The 26,494-nt window shown below is 38.1% G+C and overlaps 1 protein-coding gene across 5 annotated transcripts in view; it reads left to right on the top strand.

The window, feature by feature from the left end:
* Positions 1-26,494, top strand: part of LOC144685445 (disabled homolog 2-interacting protein-like) — a 794,163-nt gene that overhangs the window by 763,452 nt on the left and 4,217 nt on the right. For all 5 annotated transcript variants that reach the window (XM_078549951.1, XM_078549953.1, XM_078549952.1 and 2 more), the window contains 4 exons: positions 1,707-2,589; positions 16,335-16,490; positions 21,538-21,740; positions 23,914-24,001. In XM_078549951.1, the coding sequence (XP_078406077.1) occupies positions 1,707-2,589; positions 16,335-16,490; positions 21,538-21,740; positions 23,914-24,001 (1,330 nt within the window). The remainder of the gene's footprint in view (positions 1-1,706; positions 2,590-16,334; positions 16,491-21,537; positions 21,741-23,913; positions 24,002-26,494) is intronic.

Below are 26,494 nucleotides of genomic sequence, written 5' to 3'. Positions count from 1 at the left end.
CGAGAAATAATTGCACAGAGAGTTCGTGCAACTGTAAACTGAATTCCCAGAAGGCACGAGACATTTAAACCAATTTAAGTAAAGTACTTGAAACTTGCATCACCTTTGGGAAGAGGCCATTTGGGTAGAGAGGAAGAAAACAATTGGATGGAAATTCCAAAGAAACCAGAATTTTTTCAAATTCTGTTATTTAAAAATTATTTTTCTCTGTGTTGTTCCAACACAACGTGTGAGCTATATTTTCCTCCTGCCATTATCGTCAGTGGAGGGAAAATGAAATTGACATAAGTGCATTCAACCATTAAACTAGCATTCAAGAATATATTCCATTTCTCTGGTTGGCATTTTTCTTCTGGGCGAGATTCTTGACTGACCTATTTAAGTTTTTTAAAAATCACTTTATGGACATGTTTGCTGAGTGTGGATTCTAAAGGTTTCAAAAAGAAGCCTTTGACAACATTTTAAAGCAAGTGATTTTCCAATGACAGTGACATTTTCACACCAGGGTGCACTTTTCTCTTTGACTGCTTTTTAGAAACAATTTCTAAGACCTCCTGTGTAGCAGTGGGTGGTATGTTGGGAGCAGGGGGCAGGGCAGCAGGAGCAGGAATTTTGACTATTGGATATTTCTCTTGAATTTACAGATCCTATTCAATGCACTTTGTTTTAAAAAAAACTATTTTAAGTTGTTAATCAGATATTCACCTCTTTTCACTGAAAGTAAACTGTAATTTAAATACCAACATCCCAACATAACGCATCCTACACATAAGCTGGTGTGTAAGGTTCCCAATAAGTTCGATGCCTGTATCATGAAGACAAATATTTTTAAATTCTCAGCAGTTTTGCTTCTTTTGCACTCTTAAAACCTTACCAGAAAATGGTAAAATATTTGGTAATAATTATCTAAGGGCACTAAATTTTTTTTGGCTTTTTACAATTTGAGGTTAAAATTAAACTTAACTTCTTCCCCTCCCTTTTCTCATGATGATTCAAGTTTTTCAAGACAGTAGCTGGCCTTGAGTAATCTCAAAAGGGCACTGCAATTGGCCTCTGTACACTGTTCTTGTAGGTTAAGGATGATTCCTGATCACCACCCAATGAAAAGTGGACTGTCGGACACCAGGTGGGGACAGGATCAAGGGTTGAGTGTGATGCCTTTCATGGTTAAATAACCTGTCAATGACCACTGTCCAAGCTTATGGATGAATTGCAGCCACCCAGGTGAGATGCCAGAGGATGATCACTCCCCATGGCACCTTACACGAACAAAGTGCTTCAAGGATAGGAAAGATGAGAAAATTCCCAAAAGAAAAATCAATTACAGGAAATAATTGATCTTGTGAGATTGCTGGAAATCAGCCTTCCCATTTGTCCCACGCACTTCTGAAAACAGCTCTGTGAAAATGAAATGCATGAAATTATTGATAAAATAAGTGTTTGGTTTTCATCATACCATTAAAGAGATAAATTCAGACTGAAAAATGCTTAGCTTTCTAGGGGATACACAGAAATGCAGTTGAAATGGAGCATTCATTTATTGGATAGGTTTATTCCTTGTAGTGTTTATTTTTAGAAGCTAAAAATTGACATTTAACAAGTTGGGCAGCATAGATTAGATGATCAAAATAATTGGAAACTATCTTTATTTGTTGAATTTGTTTGGTAAGAAACTCCCAATGTTATCTGATTTCTTCCCCTTTCAGTTTATTAGACTGTACAAGGTTACCCTCCCCTACCCCAGAAAACAAGGACTTGTTTTTTGTCACAAGGTCCTCTGCAGTACAGCCGTCCCCTGCTCGCAGCTCAAGCTATTCTGAAGCCAACGAAGCAGAGCAACAAATGCCAAATGGCAATAAAAGTATTTCAATGGTTGATTTGCAAGAGAATCGCAGTTTGGACAGTACGATAAGTGCTCCCAATACAGGTGATTCCCTAAATGACAGCCAAGGATCCAGTGGGCATTTACAGGCAATGTGGCCTCCAAGACCACCACAGAGTGCAGCATCAAGTGGGCCTGGGCCTGGGCCTGGGAATGTCGGCCGAAAGCCTGGACAAACGGCGAGCACCCCTAATGTGGATGGCACACCAGGAAGACCACAACTTCTGGCACCATTATCTTTTCAAAACCCAGTGTATCAGATGGCAGCAGGTATTCCAGTTTCACCACGTGGAGTGGCAGACTCAGGATCAGAATGTCACAGCTCAATTAGTTCACACAGCAATAATGAAGAACTGGCGGCCAATAAACCCACTTTTCATAGCCATACAAGCACAGAAGACTTTACCAGGCGTTCTGGGGAATTCACAAGACGACAGCTTTCCCTAACAGAAAAGATACCCCAGACTTCAGTACCACGTCAGAACAGTGCAGGCCCACAGCGCCGAATAGACCAACCTCCACCGGCAGCTAGAGGTAGGACACCACCAGCCTTATTATTCAACCCCCCTCAGTATCCAAGGCCTTCCAGCGGAGGTATTACACCATCCTCGTCAGAATGGCCAAGCACTGGGACAAAGCTGCGACAGCAATCATCATCGTCTAAAGGAGATAGTCCTGAAATGAAACAACGCACAGTGCACAAACAGGTTAGTGGCTCTATCATTAACGGCCAATGGATTTTTGAGGAATGTAGAATTAAGTTAGAATTAAGCTGTAGTTGTGTTGTATTAACATCTTGAGAAAGGTCAGTTAAAAGATGAAATGAAAGGAATAGCCCAGTAGTGCTCATAGTGAAGCATTGAGTTTCCAGTCAAAGGACTTGGACGAAGTTACATCTTAGAATTCCAGAGAAGACTGTATGTTATGCTGCTAAACCAAGGGTCCTCTGTTACCTTATTTTAAGGGATATTATATCAACATTAATCTGTAAATGTTTTTTCAGTGAGAGTATGCATGTTCAATTTGTTTTTGTCAAGAAACATAAGCACATGTTTCAGTTCTCTCTCTTCAACATGTTTCTGAAAGGGGAGAAGCTAGAAGAGATCTAATGCAGAGTGTACATTTTATATATACATTTATAGCCCAGAATGCTTTGGTCTCTATTTTGAAAGTAGTAAGTTTGAAGAGCTATTAATCCAGCAAGCAGTGCCACATAAATTGATTGATAAGTCACAGGAAATGTACCAAACATCACAGTGAATATATTTATATTTTCTCTAGCTTTAAAGCCATGAAACATATGTCCTTCATTCTATTTGCTCCAGAGATCTGATAAAATTATTTGAAATGTCACATAAAGCCACTTTTGCCCAATAACTAGTAAACTTACAACTTTAAGATCTTCCTGTGAAATTCACCTCTGATCAAATTTTTGATCATTTCTCCTAGAATCTCCTTTGGCTCCCCAACATTTTTGTGATTGCACCCCTGTGAAGTACCTCGGAACAGTTTTCTGTAATAAACATGTTCTATAAATGCAAGTTGCTGTCAGCTTTGGTTCTGTATGGGTCTATGGGAATGTGTGACATAACCATTTGGGGCTGTTGGTTTAACAGTTGAGTTATTGCAGTGGATTTGACTTTCATTACAATTATATGAATTAAAGTATTAATGGAACCATTCACCAATGACATGGAAATCCAATTTGCAGTAAGTCAAAGGTTGCAGACCTATTTAGATAAGTGAGCAGGATGGGCCCATGAATGTCAAATAATGACAGTACCATGCATTTGAGATTGGGGAAACTCAAAACATATTTATAACCTGCAGGGGTACCCATTAAAGGTTACAAATGAAGAGAGTTGATAACTCATTAAAGGTTCACAAGCATGTGAGGTGACTAAAGAGAAGACAAATAGAGTTTCAGGTTCTACTGTTAGGATTATTGAAAATAAAACCAAAAGAACTGTATTTGAGCCATACCAGGCTTTGGTTCATTCACCTTTCAAGTATTGCATCTATGTTTGGTACCCATGCATAGTGACACATATTTAGGTTCTAGTGAAGATATAGAATCATTCCTAACCATAGAGGTCAGAATTAGAAACAAAAACAAAAAATGCTGGAAAAAAGGAGAGATTGCAAAAGATGTCATAAACAAAAGGCCAAAGGGGTGTTAATGGTGGAGGTACTAGCTAAAGGAGGTGCTAATGGTGACATTAAGAGTAGAAAGCAGAATGTGATAATAGCTGGACCAGGGTAAGCACTCTGGAAAGAACAACATGAGCAAGTGACCCTAGCGGGGATGGGGTGGGGGGAGGAGACGGTGGTGGGAAAAAAGTTCAAAAATAGGCTAAAAGGTGGGGATAAAACAATGAATGAAAATGGAAATAAATTGTAAAAAAATAATAAAAATAAGTGGGGAAAAAAATAAAAATTAAGAAATAAAAATGAAAATTGAAAAAAGGGGATCAAAAAGGGGTGGGAATGGAGGAGAGAGTTCATGGTCTGAAGTTGTTGAACTCAATGTTAAGTCCGGATGGCTGTAAAATGCCTAGTCGGAAGATGAGGTGCTGTTCCTCCAGTTTGCATTGAGCTTCACTGGAAAATTGAAGCAGGCCAAGGACAGACATGTGGGCATGAGAGCAGGGTGGAGTGTTGAAATGGCAAGTGACAGGGAGGTCTGGGTCATGCTTGCTGACAGACCAAAGGTCTGATTATCGGAATCCAATAATCTATCCACTATATTTTCTTCACAGGTCATTCATATTTACATTAATTGTGTGTGTGCTGTTCATCACATATAAAATATTCTTCACACAGTGTCTCGTGCAAATTTCAGTGGAGTGTTTGAAAAAGATGTATAAATTAACAAACCTCCCAACAAAGGGAATTCTTAGAACCACAATGTCTGTAACGTCCTAACTGAGCTGTGTCTGAACTTACCCAGTGAGTACTCCATAGTAATTAACCATAACGGAATATGGACTTACATTTTAGCAGCAGAATAATATATGGCATAACGTATGCAGTACCGTGGGAGAGTCGCTAGTAATAACAAATGCAGCATGTAAAATTGTTTATTACTATCAAAGTTTTGAACAAATGTTAAACACAGACTCAGAAGTGATATTATTCAAAACTGCAACTGGACCCACTACAATAATATTCAATCTTCCCTTCCCTATATTTTGTTCTCTAGGCTAGATCTCTATTGCAGTGCTGTCCACACAGTTAGATTCAGCCCATGAGTTAGAGTTAGCCCATGTCCTGTGCATCGTGTTCATTTTCTTTGTCAGGCTATCTGAATGCTACACTGTTGCCTGCTCATTCCATCAGTGATATACTGGTCAAAATATCTAACACACTGGTCAAAAGTCATTTGTCAAAATCTCAACTGTTGAGGAGTGATCATTATTTGAGGCATTGGACGTTGCAGTAGATTACACACTGGCTTTTCACCTCTAGGGGCCTGCATTCCAATCCAGTTTAAAGTGATGGGATGAGAGTCTCCTCATTCAGGACATCCTTGAAATGAGTTTGTGCAGTCTCAGTCCAGTTCTTAGTTGGCTGGAGTGCTCAGTGCAAAGCTGCTTCTGCAGTTGGGGGTTGAGGTATTTCTCAGGAGCAGGTTAAAGGAAACTTTACTCTGCAATGTGCTTTAGCTAACCTAGGAATGTTAAACATCGGGCAGGTTTTTCCGGTCGGCGAGGGAGGGGCGGGGCCCGCTCGCCAATGCGTAAAATGACGCGGGGATACATCGGCCGTGCGTCCTGATGTCACCCCGCGTTCTTTAGATTTTCAGTTCGGCGGGTGCACAGCCGAATTGGCCGTGCGCCCACTGAACTGTCAAATGCCTATTAAGGCAATTAAAATGATTAATGGACCTGCCCATCCAACCTTAAGGTTGGCAGGCAGGCTGGGAGCCCAGGCGGGCTTCGGAAAAAAACATGAAACCTCATCCATGGGCGGGATGAGGTTTCATGAGGGTATTTACATTTTTATTAAATGTTTAAATAAAAGTTATGGACATGTCCCAACTCATGTGACACTGTCACATGAGAGGACATGACAGGGAAATTTTTTAATCGCCTTTATTGAAAGTTTTAAATCAGAGCCGATGTCCCTGAGGCAGCACTTAGCCTCAAGGAGATCTGTGCGCTCTTTTGCACGCATGCGCGAAAGAGCGCACTCCCGGCTGAGGGAACCCACGCCCCCACCTGCATAGGGAGCGCATAGCGCGTCCTGGCGGACATCACATTGGGCAGGCCTTAATTGGCCCATCTACATAAAATGGCGGGGCGCCGATCAGAAGCCTGCCCACCTGTGCCCGCTCTCGCACTTCTCTCTCTCTCTCTCATCTAATCATTGCCTGGGCGTAGGACATGCACATGTTTAGCTAGTAATGTAACTCCAATGTTACTGAAACACCTAAAACGCATATCAGTTTATTTCCAACCAGAAGCTCAAAACTTACTCTAAGTAATAACCATTTTGAATTGTGATTTGTCAAGTAACATAAATCTATTTCATAATAATTCTTGGAAGAAGTTAGATTGAAGCAATTTCAGCATTAGTTATTAGAAAAACCTCCCACTTCAGTACCTCAATGGACATTAATTTACAAGTTAAATTTTAAAACTTTCAAAATAATTAGTTTTGACACCCTTTAATGTACTACCCAAATGCTTGATAGAAGTGCCACAAATATCTATAGCACTACAGCACTGGGCTCCCAATTAGAAGACTCTACTTCAGATTCTAGTATTGCAAATCTCAACAATGACAATGGCCTATTTTAACTGCTTCCACCAAAATAATCAGGAATTCACTGTCAAATGGAGAAAGTGGCCCCATAAATTCTACTCCTTGAGTAGCGTTAAATTAAATCCTGAATCTCTGGTTAATTAATGAACACTTTCACATTCATTTTTACTCTCAACATTAAATGCCCTATCTTGATTTTTCAATCATTAGTTTATAATTGAAAGTGTTAAACCTGACAAAGTATGATATACAGTTCATCAATACATGCACCTTCAATCAAATGCATTGTTAGAAAATGATCAATATCATTTACAGTTCAGCTGAATACAATATATGTTTCTAAAATAATGCCGTTTTTGCATTTTGCTTTAATCAGTCTAAACCTTAAAGCCTTAAAAATTAATTTGTTTAATGGGGAATTATGTTGTATCTCAGAAACACAGAGACCCACTTGAGGCAATCCATGAAAACTAAACCTTAATACTGTGCTGATCATGCATGCAGTTCAAGAATAGGTTACCTGACTGAACATTTGAGTTTCTGCAAGCTTGCTTGTTAAATAGCTAGTAATATTTTGCCCACTGGCCATTTAGGGTATTAATACAATTTTTAGAATATCCCAGAATCAGTCAACTTGTTTCCATAGAGATGGTGTCCTCCTGCTGTCAGCTGCAGCTCCTCTCTCTTTCACGTTGATCTTATGGTCATGGCCACAGGCTAATAATGGTGCTCAAATACATTTATTGCAAATGAAAAATTCAAATGAGATTGAGTCTTTAAGCATAATTTATTTCAAGTAAATGTCTGGTATTTCACCCATATTAATGGCTGAATGAAACCAGAAGCTGTTTAAGCTAAGTTTACAACTAATTTGACTTTATGTATTATACATAATGTAGGAGATCAAGAATTGTAATGAGAAAGTATTTTAAAGTATAATCTCTAAAGTAATCTTAAACATTTTCATAAACTTTACAGCCTCCTAATCAGAAGATGCGCTTTATGAACAAACAATATTTTAGAACAATGATAATTGTTAGTCAACAGAAGCTTAGCTTCTAGTATGTAATTTTTCATTTAATGGCTTTTATTTATGTGATAAAATCTTATTGATGAAGGTTTTACAAAGAGAATGGAATATTGATCCAAACAAAAAAAGAAAAAACTGCATATATACACAAAATGTCCAATCAAATGCACTTTAGAATGGCTGCTATTGTAATAGTGATGCCACAAACCCAGCCAATCATTAGATTTGTTGAGATGATAATTAATCGTCACAATATGAGGGAACCTAGCATCATCTAAGAACTTTCAACCAGTGAGCTCCAAAGGGTACAAACACCCAAAAGGATATGCTGAGCTAAATCATCAGAAATCTGACACAGGTTCCCACACCCAATCACCTACTTCCCGAAATTCTGATACAAAGGATGTGAAACCTAGCAAGCCATGGGTCATCCACAGAGACTCATCAAATCCTTATTCTTGGTAGGTCTAAGAACAGTTGAAATCTGGTAATGGATTCCATTCGCAGCCCCTTGATTGGAAAGTAGCAAGAGGAGATTAAAAACACTGGCAAGATTTACATAGAAATGTTTAATAAAAGTAAGTCCAGTTCATGATTTTCAAACAATCCTTCAGAGATCAATAGGAAAAATATTAATTTGATACTGACAACTTAAAATGCAAATCTGTTCTTATTTTATATCACTCAGGTTACTTCCCTGGGTTCAATAAATATATTTTAATGTTAAACAATAATTTAACCAATAAATTACAACCAAATTATAAAATTCTTCATAGGACTATATAAATTAGAATGTAATGTAGTTATTAAATATATGAATAACTGGAAATGTTTTCTAACAGTATTTATAGACCAGTGTTAAATAACATAAAACATTACATACAGTTGAAGTGAAATAAATTAAAATCACATTAGAATTTCTGATTTGTGCTCTCTAAACGGGTGTTTTGTGACCTAACCATTGGTGAGCGTGGGGTTAATAAAATAACTATCAAGATTTTGAACATTCTAAGTCTGAACAGAATGTGAATATTAAATATTATTATATTGACAGACACAGAATGGACTGTAGATTCCCTTATGTCATGGAAAGGAACCTGGGACCTTCCTGGTCTACATGGCTTAGTTCCATTTTAGGCATGAATTTATCCACTGAGCCATCAGTAGAACTTTGTAGATACCAGGAATCCCTGGTTAAGCTGGCGTGGAGAGACACTTTACTGCTGTGATGAGGAACTCCTCTCAACAGATTTCCCTCAATGCATCTTACCTGAGACTGGTAAGGAGAGGAGACTGAATGAAACTATCAGTTCCCCTGTTCAGACTTTAATACTCCAGTGTTTCACTAATTGGACTACTACACCACCACTAAATTTCAAGCAGGTTGTTCCTGCATACATGCCTGCACACACAGAAGCTCCCTCTGATAGAAAGACATCAACATTTCAAAAAGAAATTGATCATAATTCACTTTTTCGGCAGTTAGTGATAATCTACAATATTTTATCTTGAAATGTCTCTGTTTAGAAAACATTTGACTGGAATAAAATTCTGCTGCTTTCAATTCATCCTTTCCTGGCTGGTAACAAGTGTCCTGGCAAATCGTAAAACTAGGGCTGTAGAGAGGGCTTTAAACTAAATAGTGGGGGAGGAGTGTTCATGTGAGGGGAGATCTCAGAAGTTGATGGGAAGGAACAAGGCAATAGTGCAGGGTAGCAATAAGGGGAATTTTAACAAGTGTGTGACATGAAGGGACAGAGCATACAAAGGTAAGAGTGCACCAGCCAGTAGGGTCAGAGTAGAGAAAAATGGTAAAACGACAGAATTAATGGCTCTTGGAATGCACACAGCTTTCGTAACAAGATGGATGAGATGATAGCCATTACAGAGATGTGGTTGCAAGGTGATCAAGGCTGGGAACTTGAATATTCAAGAGTACTTGACATTTCAGAAAGATAGGAAGAAAGGCAAAAGTGGTGGGGTAGTTCTATTGATAAAGGATGAGATCAGCACAGTAGTGAGAAGTGGTCTTGGCTCAGAAGATCAAGATGTAGAAAAGTTTAGGTGAAGATAAAAAATAGCAAAGGAAATAAGTCACTGGTGGAGTAGCTTTTGTAGGTCCCCTAACAGTAGCTGTGGGACACGGTATAAATCAAGATATAAGGGGGCATGTAAGAAAGGCACTACACTGATCATGTGTGATTTTAGATTTCATATAGATTGGACGAATTAAATTGGCAAATGCAGCCATGATGAGTTAATCAAATGTATTTGGGACAGTTTCTTGGATCAATATCTAACCATATAAATTCCACAGCGAATAAAAGTAAAGATTTGCCATAGAATCCTTCAAAATGGACGCCATCCAATTATTGTAATTAGTGGAATTATATTTATACAAATGAGAGGGCATTAAAAAGGGTGGGACCTTAAATGATGTCGTAAAATTATTGTCTAATAAATGATAAAGCTGAGGTATATAGTGTTTAATTAGAAACCAAATTTGAGCACCTGCCTAATTTTACACCTAATTTGAAGTTTGTAAGAGAATATTTTTGGTATCACAATCAGTCTAAATGCAGTATCATTATGATTCATTCCCAAATAGGTGATATTGGCATAACAGTTATTAGATCTGAATGCTTCAGAAAGTATTGAAATATTTTACTTTGAGAAATAGGGATATAAAGACTCATTGTTTTAATAAAAATTAACAGAACTGTCTTGTCATTTTAAAGGAAACATGACTCTGTTTTCTTACCTGATTAAGGATACAACTTGTTATTTCCATCTAAGTTATATAATTAGGATTATATCCAAATACCCCAGAATTGTGGATGAACAGAAGTATTGAGCCCCTTACACAGTATAGTGATTGTTTGGACTTGGTCAATATGAAGAAGCCCACGTATTGGATTGAATATTTTACTGTTTTTCACTGTCTATTCAGTTGGTACAGAAAGCATTGAGATAAATTAGTTGCATTAATTGCATTCTGTACAATAAATGTTCATAATTTTGTCACAGAAATTCTTTAATACTCTCCAAAGCATCATTGAAATTGATGCAACACCAGAGGAGATAAGTGGTGTTTAAGTAAAAATTCACTGAGCATTTTGGGCCCCAAATGGTACTCCAGTTGCTATAAAGCACTGACCTGGCATGAATATTTTTCGTTCTAATCATCCACAAAAAAAAAATTTTCAAATTTTGTAATTTGTTGTAAATAGAGAGAAGCCACAATTATAACTCTGTACTGTAGATATTAAGTGTAGTTCAGTACTTGAAGTGGGCCGGGCTAACCATGAACTTACCACAACAGGAAACAAAATGTTATTGCATTTGTCAAAAACCAGTGTCGCACAAATCCTTCATTACTTCCACTTTTAAGCTTTGAATCAAAGTTCAACAAGAGTTTTAGTGCTCCAATTGCAACCAGACAAATTGCATCTTATCAGCATGGTTACCTTTAATTTGTGACAGCACACACATCTGAGTAAGATTCAGCCTCAATAAACAGCTAATGAATGCAAAATAATAAAATAGGGAACATGAGTTCCAGGCAGCCAGCATTGCCTTAAATTACACTAGGCATATGTTTTTACTTTTATGTTTCAGTCAGCATAAAGGATTGAAATATAATGCAGCATTTTTTATTGGAATCCTTAACTCAAAATTAATTGTAATAAATGGTTTCTCTAATTCCACTAGCTTTTCATTATAATCAGTAGATTATACTTTAGTATGATGAATCCCAGGAATTAATACTAGTAAGGTTTGAGTGCACTACTATAATGGAACCTTTTATATTGGATTTAGGAATTATTCATGATCAAGAAAATGGCCATACTTTATAAATGCAGCATTACAAAAATAATTTGTTGGCCTTGGTAATGACTGTAGGCCTGAAAGTGGATTACTTCTCCACCTCTCTGCACATATAACTCAGGGAACCATGAGATGGAGAAATAACTGAAGACTCTCTCTCTTCAACTATTCCCTCACCATGGGCTGAATTTTCCCTCTAGGGTTGGGAAACAGGAGTCGGGACTGTCTCCAGCCTCCAGGCTCTTCCCCCAGGAGGAAACACTCACTGTTTGGGATTTTTTACGGAGGTGCCCCTTAATTGGCATAGAGACAGGTTCCTTGTCCATTTAAGGATGCAGGTGGATTCTCAAAGGTGGAGTACCAATCAGAGGCCTTCCAGCTCAATAGGAGCAGCAGGCTGTAGTAGAAGGTAAGTAACTGAGAGGGTGCCTCAACCTGGAGGTGCCCTCTCATTACTTTTCTCAAATCTTTAATTAAAAAACAGATTCAGTAGCCAGGTTGGCGTGGGAGTGGGGAACGCAGGGATCTCTCTACAAGCCTTTGGCTGCAACTGCACCCAGACAGTCAGGGAGGACTTGTACTGAAATGCTGCTCCCAGGCCTGTCGCTGGGTGCCCACCTCCAGACCGTTAAACTGCCCACTGTTGTACTGGGAAACTAGAGGCTGACAGGAAAATCTTAGTAGGGCCCAATTAACTAATTGGTTATCCACCTCGTTTGGACAAGTAGATCTGTCAACCCCAAAACAGCCTCAACAAAAATGGCCAACGCCAGGAGCAGGGTCGGCTCTGTGGCACACCGGCCGCTCTGTTATTTTCAGGTTCCGTCCGCCTCCATTCCTGACCTTTGCAGCCCCATAATAATAACTATAATGGCTTTAAGATGAACAGCTCAGAAAGGGGATCTGCTTTCTTACTTTCTGTGCATTTTCCTAATTATTGAAGAATTATCATGAATATTGTAAATTTACTTTAATAAAACTCAGCAAACTACTAGAAGTGCTGGAAATATACAGTAGATAAGTCAGTATCTTTAAAGAAAAAAGGCAGGATTTGATGTATCAGATGAAATACCATACCCTATTTTTTTTTACAGATGCTGACTGACCTGTGTATGTCAGGTATTTTCTATTTTGTCCAGATTTCATCCATTTTCAGTTTTCCTTTTATTTTCTAGACAACCTTTCTTTGTGGTGAAGTTGATTTCCATGTTTCTGACCCTTGTATGATAAATGCTGGTAGTAAAATGAACTGCTTACATACAGATGAAGGAAAAATACTTCATATTTACATACAATCTGCCACCACAGTAGACAGTTGATTAAGCTATTCATCAAGCTTGTCACCAATAGGTCATTGAAGAGCATCTTATCAATCATATTCCACTCATTCCTCAGCCATTGATGGTAGCTCATGTAGTGGATGATATTGAATGGTACCATTTTACTGCTAAAAATTGCTTACTCGTGTTAAATGTTTCGACTGCAAGATAATCAAAACACATTGATCAGCATGCAATTCATGGTACTTTATAACATTGAAACGTGGAGGGTTTTTCAATCGAAAGAATATAAATGAACTACGTTAGTGTTTTAAATATTCTTAATGAATATTAAGATTTTGTGTGACTGCTGTGTTTAGCAATTACTGTTTATTAAAACATAATTCTGATTAATACTGTAGTGCATAATAAATATTTCATATTTTGTGAATTATACAATAGCAATATTCATGTAAATTAGCAGCTATTGATGAAAGTACTGCAGTTACAACCTTCTCTCTGAACAAGAGTATCTGCAGAGTTTGATATCTTAATTTTAGTTTAGTCTCCTATGCTGCAGGGAATTGTTCACCTTTCAATCTAAAAACTAGGTTTAAACTGTCAACAGGCATAGTCATCAAATATTTTATCAGTTGTTGAAATGGTGAACGTTCATGTATCCTGAACTCTACATTCTTCACTGAGGTTATTCTGTGTTTTTCAGGAGGAGCTGCAATTAAGTCCAATTATTTTTTGCTTAATGTGTACCAGTATCCTTGCTAATAAACTGAATTCCCATGCATTTCACCTTAAATATAAAAAATGAATTTAGCCTGGGTTTGTTATTGCTTATCTGAGAATGTATCTGTTGGAGCAGTGCTGCATTATATCAAATATACCTCACTTGGTCATTTCAACTGACTTGCACTATATTACTCATTTATCTGGAAGTTGACTTACTCATGATATGAAGGGACAGTTATTTAAACAATGAGAATCTCCCATTCTATGTACATTTCTAGTTTACGTCAAAATTGTCACAATAAAGGGGAACTCCCTTTAAAAGGAATATAATGAACTTTGTTCTGTAAGAATTTGACATGATGTTCCTAATATCAGTATTACGGACACTGTTTGAATAGAATACAACTTTTTCCCATGGAATATCATCAAGGAGGAGGATACTCTGGACTCTAAAGTCAGGGTAATAGCTCATCACTGACTTGGCAAATCCCAATACCATTTTGTATGGATCTTGCATAGTATCAAACAATAAGAAATTTTCCAAAATATTTCATGGTTAACACAAAAGCAAACTACTGCAGATGCTGAAAATCCTAAATAAACACAGAAAATGCTTAGCAGGTCTGTTCTGGTGAAAGGTCATCAACCTGAAACATTAACTCTGTTTCACTCTCCACAGAGATTGCCAGACCTGCTTAGAATTTCCAGCATTTCTTGTTTTTATGGTTGTAATTTTAAAAAATGTATTTTATACTTATTTTCTTCCTTTTGGAATTTGCTGACTCATTCATCTCAGATTCTTAACCAAGAGGACAGGTGGAGCAAAGATAAATATCTCCATGGCCTTAAGCCATGAGTTTCTGTAGACAGCTGATGGAGGGTACAGAAATGCAAACAACAATGATGGTATGCTTGACAGCCCCACAGACACTAAGGATGAACAAATGCAACACAGTGTCAGAAATGGCTTCCCATTTATGTCATGAAATGTAGTGGACATGGTTGGGAATAGTACTTGGAACATAATTTTTGGGTTAATTATGTATCTCTCCCAGTTCCACTGAAAATGTTAATAATGTGGTCTTTGGGTTACTTTTGCTGCCACTGAAAATGTAATATTTTTTTTTAATGTATCAATTACAGTACTGTAGGAACAAGTGCCCTTGTAGTTAGTATATTTTAGTACCAAACAATGGAGCCCACTTACGGATCAATTCTTGCTCAAGATTATTTTATTTTCAGTTCATTTGCATAACCACTCCCCTTCACTGCAAGGTAAAGTAGAATTGTAGAAACACATTCCACAATTTCGAGCTTCACTTAATCTGCTTTTAAGTTAAACCATAATTGTAGTTAAGGTGTACTTGCCTTTCTTGACAAACCACAGTATGGTTATGTCAGCCAAGTTGCTGTTTAAATCAGGCCATTGTAGCCGCAAAGCAAGTATTCAGCACTTCACATTACTTACCCATTTTGTTTAGTGGCGTTCTAAGACTTGATTTTTCTCACGCTTCCTGCTGTGAACTTAATATTGTTTTTAGGCTCACCTCTTCCATGTTTAACTCAGGCTGTAGCAAGAAGCCAGAGTCTAGGTTTAAACCACTCAAACTCTCTCAGCAGGCAGAAGCCATCTGAAGCAGGTCAGAACAGTTGTTTTTGATTGTCACAGTTGGCAGAAATGCTGGAGTTTCCTCTTTGGGACTAAGTTTGTATAGTTGTACTGCAAACCATAGTCGTAGGTGTGAATCCACAACTCAAAACTGCCATGATACACATTAAATTGGTTTTCTCACTAAGGCTATGAGACTGACTGGGGTGGGGGGAGGAATAGAAATGTGATACAGATACAGTATGGAGTGATGTTAAGAAGTTGGGGTAAGGCACACTGTTGAGATGAAGGAGAGGAAACTTTACTCTGCAGCAGGCTGGGCTTTCCATGACCTTCCAACGCTGGATGAAAGGTGAACAATTAACCTACTTTCCATTCTGAACAGCTCCACCCTGATTAGCGTAAAGACCTTAATTCCAACAATGCTCAGATTAAGAAAATCAGATGTCACATGCTGCATGTGTCCATTGCTCTCGTGTGCAAAATGAAAAATGCTCCTTGGTGATTTGCCTTGGCACTCTTCATTTACATTTATTCTTTTTTGCATATTTATTTTGTACCCATTACTCACACAGGAAAAATAAGTTTTTTTTTAAAACCAGTTACATCATTCCTATTTTTGAATCCATATACAAAGGAAAACTGGATCTTAATGTCTTATTGCCAACAGAGTATACACAAAGTAGTGCAGGATATCATGGTGACTGATGAGATATATGCTTGTTCCTCAAGCATAAGTCCTCAATCTGACTTCAGAGGCCAAGAGCTTATCGCTAGGATTAAAGGGAAAAGCACATCCTTGCAGCAATTGTAGTTCGAGCATTGAAGAGATGCCTCGGAGCAGATTTCAAGCTTGTAGTCAGGGAAAGTGAATGGCATAGAATATTAGATGAAGAAAAAGAGAATTAAAAAACAACACTGGTACATTGTCCATGCCAGAAACAGTTTTATCTTATAATAATATTGAATATTTACTTGGTGAACTAGTGACATCTAGCACAGGATGTTTTATTATAATAAAACAAATCGTGGGAAATTTATAAGAACCTGGATAAATTCTATATTTTTATCCTGTAATGCAAGAGTTGATCTTAAGAAGGCTCCATTATAACAATAAAAACAAAGTCACAAAATCTGTATCTCTGCACTTCCTCTGCTTGATCTTTCTTTGTGCAAGATTTAGACACAAAGCTGAGTTTTATCACGCTTTTTTAGGCCCCTTCACCCGCGAATGCCTTGTCCTCAGTGGACCGCACTGCAGCATGGCTGATGAATATGAACATGCAGTTCATAGATGATGAAACAGTGGACCCAGGCTCTAAGCGCAGGGACGATGTCAGACCTAAAGAGGAACTTAGCCAGATAGAGAAGGTAAAGACAATTACCAGACAGCTTTAAAGGTGTTGTTTTTCTATTAACAACCTGACTGCTTTTTTTTCTTGCATATTAAGTGGGTCATATGTATGATAATTTCAGGTATTCTAATTTTTTTGGCTTATGAAACTGTGTTCTGGTTTACGGAAGGGCAGTCTCATCATTTAAAGTGATATAATGTTATTGTATCGTATTATAAAAACAAATAATGTAGAGCAAAACGCTAAAAGTGCAGTTATTCATTTCAAATTGGCTGTTTAAAATTCTAATCTGTTTAATGACAATGTGTATGGTTCTTCTCATCTATTTTGCAAGCTATGGTGAATGGGGAATTAGGTTGTAACATAATTTTCATTAATAGGTAATAAGGAAAGACTCTAATTTTGCTAGCTTAAAGGGTAAGTTAAGTTTCTATAAGTACCATCAGATTGATACTTGGCAATGTTGGTCTTCGGCATCAGTTCGAACATAGAAAAGAAAATTTTTCATGGGCTTCCCTTCAATTTAGCCAATCTGTCTGGATAGACTGAATCTGGCAGCTGAATCACCTTCAGCATATCTGCTCCATTGAGCAGGAGTCTCCCTTTTCTAGTTTCAGAACATGGATTCGCTTAAGTTACAGGGGTGAAGAAAAGGCGACATCTTTGGCTAAATCTCTGAGAACAAATAAACTCAGGGACTCATTCTGACTGTTGTCATTCCAGAGCTTCTATAGGAACAAGAGCAGGCTATTAAATCTCTTCAGTCTGCTCCATGATTCAGTTAGATCATGGCTTATCTGTATCTTAGCTCTATTTACTTGCCTATGATTTAAAGTGGATAATCTCACATTTCCCCACATTGAACCTCATCTGGCATAGTTTTATACACTCGCTTAGTCCATCTATGTCCCTTTATTAACGTTCTGCTTCCATCTACATAATTATATATGCCCTCCAACCTAGTATCATCTGCAAATTTGGATACAAAGAGTCTGCAAACAGATATAAATAGGTTAAGCGATTGGACCAATATTGGGCAGATGGAGTATAAATGTGAGGTTATCCACTTTGACAGGAAGAATAGAAAAGCAGAATATTATCTAAATGCAGAGAGGCTACAGAATGCTGTTGTACAAAGGGATCTGGATGTCCCTGTACATGAATTACAAAAAGTTAGCACACAGGTTCAGCAAGTAATTGGGAAGACAAATGGAATGTTGGCCTTTATTGCAAGAGGGATGGTGTATAAAAGTAAGGAAGTCTTGTTACAACTGTACAGGACATTGCTGAGACTGTACCTTGACTACTGTGTGCAGTTTTGGTTTCTATAGGTGGAAGTATGAGTTGTGAGAAGGATGTAAAGATGTTTCAAGGGAATTTGGAGAGGTTAAACAAGTGGGCAAAAATTTGGCAGATGGAATACAATGTGGAGAAATGTGAGGTTATCGCGCTGGTGAGAGGCTGGGAGGTTTTGAACTTCAAAGGGACTTGGGCATCTTTGTTCTATGTTCATGAGTCATTGAAAGCTAACATGCAGGTACAGCAAGCAATTAAGAAGGCAAATGGTATTTATTACAAGACGATTTGAGTATAGGAGTAAAGATGTCTTACTGCAATTATATAGTGCCTTGGTGAGACCACACCTGAACTATTGTGTGCAGTTTTGGTCTTCTTCCCTAAGGAAAGATATATTTGCCATAGAGGGAGTGCAGCAAACGTTCACTAGACTAATTCCTGGGATGGAAGGATTGTCCTATGAGGAAAGATTAAATAGACTGGGCCTTTATTCTCTGGAGTTTAGAAGATGAGAAGTGATCTCATTCAAACATCGAAAATTCTTATAGGGCTCAACAGGGTAGATGCAGGAAGGATGTTTACCCTGGTCCCCTAGAACCAGGGGACACAGCCTGAGAATAAGGGGCAGGCCATTTAGGGCTGGGATGAGGAGGAATTTCTTTACTCAAGAGGGTAGTGGATCTTTGGAATTCTCTGCTCCAGAGGGCTGTGGAGGCTCAGTCATTGAGTATGATCAAGACTGATAATGATAGATTTCTATATATTAAAAACATCAAGAGATACAGGGATAGGGCATTAAAATGGTGTTGAAGTACAAGATCAGCCATGATCTCATTGAATGGTGGAGCGGGTTTAAAGGGCTAAATGACCTACTTCTGCTCCTGTTTCTTTTGTATTGGTTCCCCTTTATCTACCCTGCTTGTTACATCCTTAAAGAACTTGTAATAAATTTGTCAAGCACTATTTCCTTTCAGAAAACTATGTTGACTCTGCCCAATCGTATTATGATTTTCTAAATGTCCTGCTACTACCCCCTTGATAATGATTCTAGCATTTTCCCAATGGCAGATGTTTAGACTAACTGGCCTATGGTTTCCTGCTTTCTGTCTCCTTCCTTTCTTGAATAGTGATGTGACATTTGCAGTTTTCCAATCCATTTGGACCTTTCAAGAATCTAGTGAGTTTTGGAAGATCACACCCAATGCATCCTCCATCTCTGCAACCACAAGATCCTAGGATGCAGGCCATCAGGTCCAGGGAACTTGTGTCAGTCTTTAGTCCCATTAGTTTTCCCAGTACTTTTTCTCTAGTGATCATGATTTTTTTTTAAGTTCCTCTTCCTTTTGCCTCCTCTTTTTCTTGAGAGGCTTTTCTGTCCTCTACTGAAGACAGATACAAAATACATATTCAAAGTCTCTACCATTTCCTTGTTTCCCATTATTAATTGCCCAATCTCATCCTCTAAGGGATGAACGCTTACTTTGGCTACTCTTTTCCTGTTTATATACCTGCAGAAGTTTTTTTTACTGTCTTTTTATATTTCTTGCTTGTTTTCTCTCACATTCTAATTTCTCCTTTCTTTCTTAGTCATCCTTTGCTGGTTTCTAAAATGTTCCCAATCATCTGGGCTACCACTAATCTTGGGAGTATTGTGCATCTTTTCTTTCAATTTGATACCATCCATAACTTCCTTAGTTAGCCACAGATAATGTATCCTTCTCAGAGTCTTTCTTTGTTAATGGAATATATCTTTGTTGAGAATTGCAAAATATCTTCTTAAATGTCTGCCACTGCCCTCTACAACTTACCCCTTAACCTATTTTCCCATTCCACTTCAGCCAAGTTTTCATACCCTTGTTATTGATTTTATTTAAGTTTGAGATGCTAGTTTCAGGTCCACATTTCTCAGGCTCAAACTGAATATGAAACACTTTCATGTTATGGTTACTCCTCCCAAAATGATCCTTTGCTTTGAGGTCATTAATTAATCCTGTCTCATTGCACATTACCAGATCTAAAATAGTTATGACTGACTGACCGGTAATTTATTACCTGAGTGGAAACCATCAGGTCCTGGAGAATTGTCTATTTTTAAATTGTCTTCAATACCATTTTTTAACATATTAAATCCAGTAAGTCCTTCATTTACTTTTAGTTCACTTATATCACTGATATTTTGTCCTCTTCTGCAACTGTAAAAGCAAATACAAAGTACTCATTGAAGAAGTCTACCATTTTCTTATTGTCCATTTTAGTCTTGCCTGTGACAGTCCTTAATGGCCTACATTCACCTTTGCCACTGCCTCTTAATATATTTATAAAACATTTGCTGTTAGCTTTCATATCTCGTTTATGCTCTTTTTCATATTCTCCTCTTGCACCTCTTATTTCTATGTATTCCTTTGTTGTTTAAATTTTCATTTTTTCTGACATTTGTTTAAGACTTTCATTTAGTTTGATACCGTCTCTTTACTTATTGGCCCTGATTTTCTCACAATACAAGTCTTTTAGGGATATTTACTGATTTTGGCTTCTATAGCATACTTACTTGAATATTTCCCACTGTTTGTCCAGAAGTTTACCAAAATAATTCCCACTGTTTGTAACTTTACCGATTAATAGTTCAACTTGGTTGAGTTGTGGTAAATTCATGCCCCTCATCCCATTGATTTCTAGTTATTTAGCTTTGAAACCTTTGTGACACTCCCTTCACACTCTCAAACCTATTTACAAATGTTCTCTTACTGTCTGACTGATAACTAATTCTGGTTCAGTACTTCTCACTATCTGATTCAGTGTAATGTGTCTGAATTGGAGACTGAAAACTGTGAGTGAACACTTTTTGGTAAACTGATGTGGAGATGGTACCACACTGGAATGGTAGCTACTTCCTACAGAGTTGTATTCCCCTTTTAAGTTTTTTTTATCATTTTAACAATCATTTCAAAAGGCTTTCATCAGCTGTATAAGCTTAAAATGGCAGAGTGCTGAACTAAATGCTTTATCACCTACCCACTTCTTATCTGAACAGTGCCCATTATTGATGCACAGACTGTTTTACCTGGAGGGGTGAATGATGCATTTTATGTTCATTACAAACATCGAGAAGCCAATACTACATAGTCATTAAGTGTGTTTGATATGGTGAGCTGACGCTATCCCCAAAAGCAAGTAGGAATGAGTAATTTACTTAGGAAGGGCTTGAAGCTGCTTCTAACACTGCATTAAAGGGGTATTTATAAAGTGATTCCAGATTAATAGCTTTAAGTTTTCTTGCTAAATTCACTAACCAATAGTTGCTTTGCACTGTGCTGTTGCCTTCCAAGTTTCTCTCAGTCACAATCTTTCAAGCAGATGACAAAGTTCACCATTATTTCTTATTACACTGTGCCCATTGTTTCATTTAATAAAAATTCCCCAATTCTCCTTTAAATCCACGATTTGCAACCTAAGTCTGCATAAGCGCATTAAGCACTAATTAAAATATTGTATTGAAAATAATGTAACTGGGTTTTTTTTTCACATATGCATTGGTGACATTGTTGAAGTTAGTGGCCCCTTGATCTAAATGCAGTGTAGTCTAGAAATGTTAATAGGATTGTGGTTGAATTATTTGGCATGTCAGTATATAACTGAAGGCCCACGGCAGACATGAATGGACACTTAAAGTCTAGTTTTTTAAATGAAAAAAGTGTGTTAGATTTTCCAGCAATATTTTAATGAAACTAAAAATAACCTCTCTCTTAAACCTGCCTTCTTTACATCAGTATCAGCAGGAGATCGCCATACTTCAAGATAAACTGAGGGCGTCTAATCGGAAGCTGGAGGAGTATGAGGTACATTTAAAGAACCAAGAAGAACAAGCACAAAAGATGATGCTGGAATATCAAGCCAGGCTGGAGGAGGGTGAGGAACGACTTCGTAGACAACAAGAAGACAAGGATGTACAGATGAAAGGCATTATCAGCAGGTATGCAGCCAACCATCTATTTTGCCTGGGGTAATTTCTACTGTAGGGTAGTCTTGTGGACAGTGCGTAATTGTGAACATTGAGTCTGATTAGCAGTGCATCTCTTCAAACTCCTACGTCATTAGATGTTCAAGGATTTTATTGAACAATTAAGACAAATATTTCCTAGGGAATTGCAGATCTGGCTAGTTTGATGCTACCATAAAACATTCGAAGGTATGTTCTCTGAGAGCCACAATAAGCACAATCATTGAATTAGGATGGTGCCAGCAGAGTCTAAATATCCCCATCGAGTTACAGAAGTCAGTTGGGGGCATAGATGCCTGTTCCTTTCCTTACAAAATCATTGAATGTTGTGTATTCTATACCTTTCAGAGTAAATAGGACACTAGGATATTCATCTAATCATTTGCAAGCCAGTCTGCAGGAGATGCGGGGGATGGGTTGGTTAGTGACCATTTAGCAGCCTGGATTGGGGGGGATATAAATCCAGATCTTTGCTGGTTTTTGTGTATGCATCTGTCTGCATATGTGTGGGTGGAGGATATGTGGCTTATTTAAGACTAGTTGAGGTAGAGTGGAGTAGAGGCAAGCCAATATGTATCGGTGATGGTCCCCAGCTGGATAAATGGGAAGGGTTAGCAGCAGGAAAGGCATCCGGCTGCAAAACTACCCACCAAATCGAAACAAAAACTGGTGGTTTAAAGGAATGGTGTTCAACCAGCATTGTGGTGACCCTATGTAATATGGGAAAAGCTGAAAGAGAAAGGGGTAGAGTGGAGCAGATTTTCCTATCAGGTACTATTCAGTGTACATTAAATAGCACTCACTTAATTCACTACTGAGCTGATCCAGCCAGATTTTGAATAGTGTGGATACGTTTCCAGCCCATATTCACCAGGAAAAGGCAGGAAATCATATCCAATATTTAAAGGGGCTACCTATAAAGGACAATGGGTGAATTTAAAAGGATGTGGCCACCTAAAAACATGTGGCTACATTTGCAGATAAAAATGTTAATGGCTGTACAAGTGCTGCTAATATTTAATGTAAAGATTTCAATTTTTGCAGACACATTTTGAATAACAAGTGCTTGTCAAAAGCTAGTAGCTGGCTTAAATATGGAGGCACAAACCTGAATCTGTAGCCACGTGATGAAATGGTACAGAATATGGTGATAGCAAAACAGGTGGCCATATTTGCTACTCAAGGACAATTTGCCTGGAAGAAGGTAAAGGAGAAGGTGGTGCTACTCAGTGTCAGCTGTCTTGTGGATGTTAGCTATTGGTTTCCTTGCTACAGATGACTAAGCTCTGCATCTGGTTGGCTGTTTTCCTTAAACCAGTGCAGCCATTTCTGCATAGTTATTACCAGGTGGTTACACCACTGCTTGTAAATTTGGGTGTGACATTAACCTAAGGTGAGTGACGTCTCTCTCCAGTACAGCCTGACCTGCTTGGCATTCCTCAATTGCTCCACTTCTGGTTACTGTTTTAAACATGAACTTGTATCAAAATTCAAAAATTGTCAAATATTATACTGTATCCAAGATGTTACTGAAATATAGTCAATTACAATTTATAGTTGATTTTTTAAATTCTTTTTACTCACCTAGTGATTAACTCAATCATATGAGCAGTAGATTAACAAGGTCCCAGGTTTAGCTGATCTCAACTAAGATGAAAGAATGAGGGCTATAATTAAAGAAGGAAAAGTCATCCAGGATTCCTGCTGTCGATTGTTATCCAGTGATTCACGTTGGAAGTAGGAATTTGTGAATTGTGGGTGATAAGGATTTGGATGTAATACTGCCTGTTGGCACCCACTGCAAATGTTCACACAAATAATGTCCACATGGGTGAAGTACTGAGGGAAGGGTGGCACCTATGAAGCAGTATCCAAGCATGAATCATCAGCTGCAGAAGGGGAGAATTTTTATCTTTGTGCTGCTGTGTTCCCCTTGCAATTAAGCTAATGTTTGCTTCAAAAAATCTGTTTAAAAAATATTGAATGTTAAAAACTGTTTTGGAATCCGATTTACATGATGTAATGAATACTGCTTATCAGTACATTGTAGTGTCTGATCTCTGATCACTACAGGATTGACTGAACTTTCGAGTCTGTTTGATCAGTACTACTGAACCTGCTGTGTTGCTCACGTTTTCTCCTATAGATTAATGGCTGTTGAAGATGAGCTGAAGAAAGATCATGCAGAGATGCAGGCAGCAGTAGACTCTAAGCAGAAGATCATTGAGGCACAGGTCAGGGACTATTTGTCTCACCCTTTATACGACAAAGTTAGACATAAAATGGGAGTGCTCCTCAACAATGAATGCAAGATTAAAAAAAAGATACTAAAATTGCATTGGGGGTCAGCTAACACCTAAATGAGGGAGAGAGACGTCGTCTGCTTTAGCAGGATGGTGTCCTGGCACAGTCTGAGATCCTTGACTAATCTCACATTAGCCTGTAGGCTGTAGTACATGCCTCAAAGTCTGCCTCTCAAGAAACTCAGTTACTAGAAATGTGAGCTGCATGTAGAAGTATTCAGAATCAATACATCCATATAGTATTTCCTGAGCCTGAAGTGGGTTATAGTAAAATCATACTTTATTTATAAAGACATTGAATCATAGAATAGTCACAGCATAGAAGGTGTCTGTCTGGCCTGCCATTTCCATGCTGGCTCTCTGGAAGAATGATTTCCCTGCCTTTTCCCCATAGCCCTACAAATGTTTTCTCTTCAGATAATTATCCAATACCCTTTTGATAGCCACGATTGAACCTGCTTCCACCACACACTCAGTACATTCCAGCTTCTAACCACTCACTGTGCAAAAAGGTTTTTCTCCATATCGTCTTTGTTTCTTTTACCATTCAGCTTAAATCAGTGCCCTCTGGTTCTCCTCCCTTGCGCTAATGGGAACAGTTTCTCACTATCTACTCTGTCCTGATCCCTCATGATTTTGAATACCTCTATCAAATCTCCTCTCAACCTTTGTCCCAGCTTCTCCACTCTATCCATGTAACTGAAGTTCCTCATCCCTGGAACCATTCTTCCAAATCTTTTCTGCAGCCTCTCTGATGCCTTCACATCCTTCCTGATGTGTGGTACCCAGAAATGGACACAATATTCCAATTGAGGCCAAACCACTATTTCATAAAGGTTCACCATGGCTCTTGTACTCTATGCCTCTATCTATAAAGCCCAGGATCCTGTATACCTTATTAACCGCTTTCTCAACCTGCTCTGCCACCTTCAATGATTTTTGCATATGTACACCCAGATCCCTCTGCTCCTGCAGCCCCTGTGGAATTGTATCCTTTATTTTATATTATCTTTCCATGTTCTTCCTCAAAAAATGTAATGCATAGAAGTGTGATGCAGTACACTTCATCTGCCCCATGTTGTCCATTCCACAGCCTGTCCATGGTTTCTTGAATATTCTCTATCTCTACCCTCCTCACAGTTCACGAGACTTTCAAGCCTATCTTCATCTCATCCAAAATACAATCGTTCACCACTACTATATTTTTGTTGTCACTCAACCAGCTTCGTGTCCATGCTGCCACTGTACCTTTTATTCCATGGGCTTTAACTTCGCTGTAAACCCTGTTATGTGGCACTTTGTCAAATGCCATTTGAAGCCCACATCAACACATTAACCTCGTCAACCCCCCCTCTGTTGCCTAATCAAAAGACCCAAGTTAGTTAAACATGATTTGCCTTTAACAAATTCGATCTGGCTTCCCTTAATTAGCCCACATTTGTTAATTTTGTTCTGGATTATCATTTCTAAAAGCTTTCCCACCACCGAGGTTAAACTGGAAATCAGAAATCAGGCCATGTGTTATGTGCTGCCTTTGTGATTTGGGTATAAATCAAGTTACTATTGTGAAATTGCATAATTTCAACCTCTCTGCATTAGTTTCCATAGTTTATTATTTACATTTTTTCACACAATCTGATTCATGTTGGTCAGATTTAGTGCAGAGCTTTTATCGGTTTTGTAATAGTTTTCCTGTTCCAAAACTGCTGTCTCTGAATCTGCTGTAATTATTGAACTGATACAGGCTGACACTGTAATTGCATTGAATTTTATCCCTAAATCATCCTGTCACAAAAATTCCTGCAATTGTTCAGTTATATGACATAAGCTCCCTATGTTAGTTACAAGCAGTTCCTCAGTTAATTGGAAGAAATTATCCCCAAAATGTGATTGTTCATGGATTCTGCTTGCTGTACTTGCCCTCATCTCAAGTTATAGTTAACTCTATTAAGTTGTAAGACTTGTTGCATAATTAGAAGTGGAATGACTATACAGTATCTGTTAATATAAACTTAGTATGACGTGGTGCAATGCGTGAGAGCAGCAGAACTGCTTTTGCACAGCTTTTTGTGGGTGGTTACACATCAACATTGGCAGGGATCAAGGAGAAGCTTGAGGAGAGGGAAATAGGACACAGCATTCAGAAAGAAAATAGCTTTATAAAAAGATCTCTGAAGGAATAAAAGAAAACTCTCTAAAGGTTAAAATGTAATGATTAGCCTTGAGAGTATCTTTCTGAAAAAGGCAATTCCTTTGTGTAATTAAGCACTTCAAACCTTACAATTCGGCCTAATCTCAGACATGTAGATGTGCACACACAAGTGTATCAAACAGAATAAGTTTTTAAAAACTGCAACAGGCCTGGGTTTATGGGAGCCCAAAGCAGCCCTGAATCTCGTTTGGCAACACTGGGGCTTCAGTTTA

The sequence above is a fragment of the Cetorhinus maximus genome, chromosome 10 (genome assembly GCF_964194155.1).
Source record: "Cetorhinus maximus chromosome 10, sCetMax3.hap1.1, whole genome shotgun sequence".
In the NCBI taxonomy this organism is placed as follows: domain Eukaryota; kingdom Metazoa; phylum Chordata; class Chondrichthyes; order Lamniformes; family Cetorhinidae; genus Cetorhinus; species Cetorhinus maximus.
The sequence above is the reverse complement of the archived record's forward strand: the minus strand, read 5'-3'. Positions and strand labels throughout refer to the sequence as shown.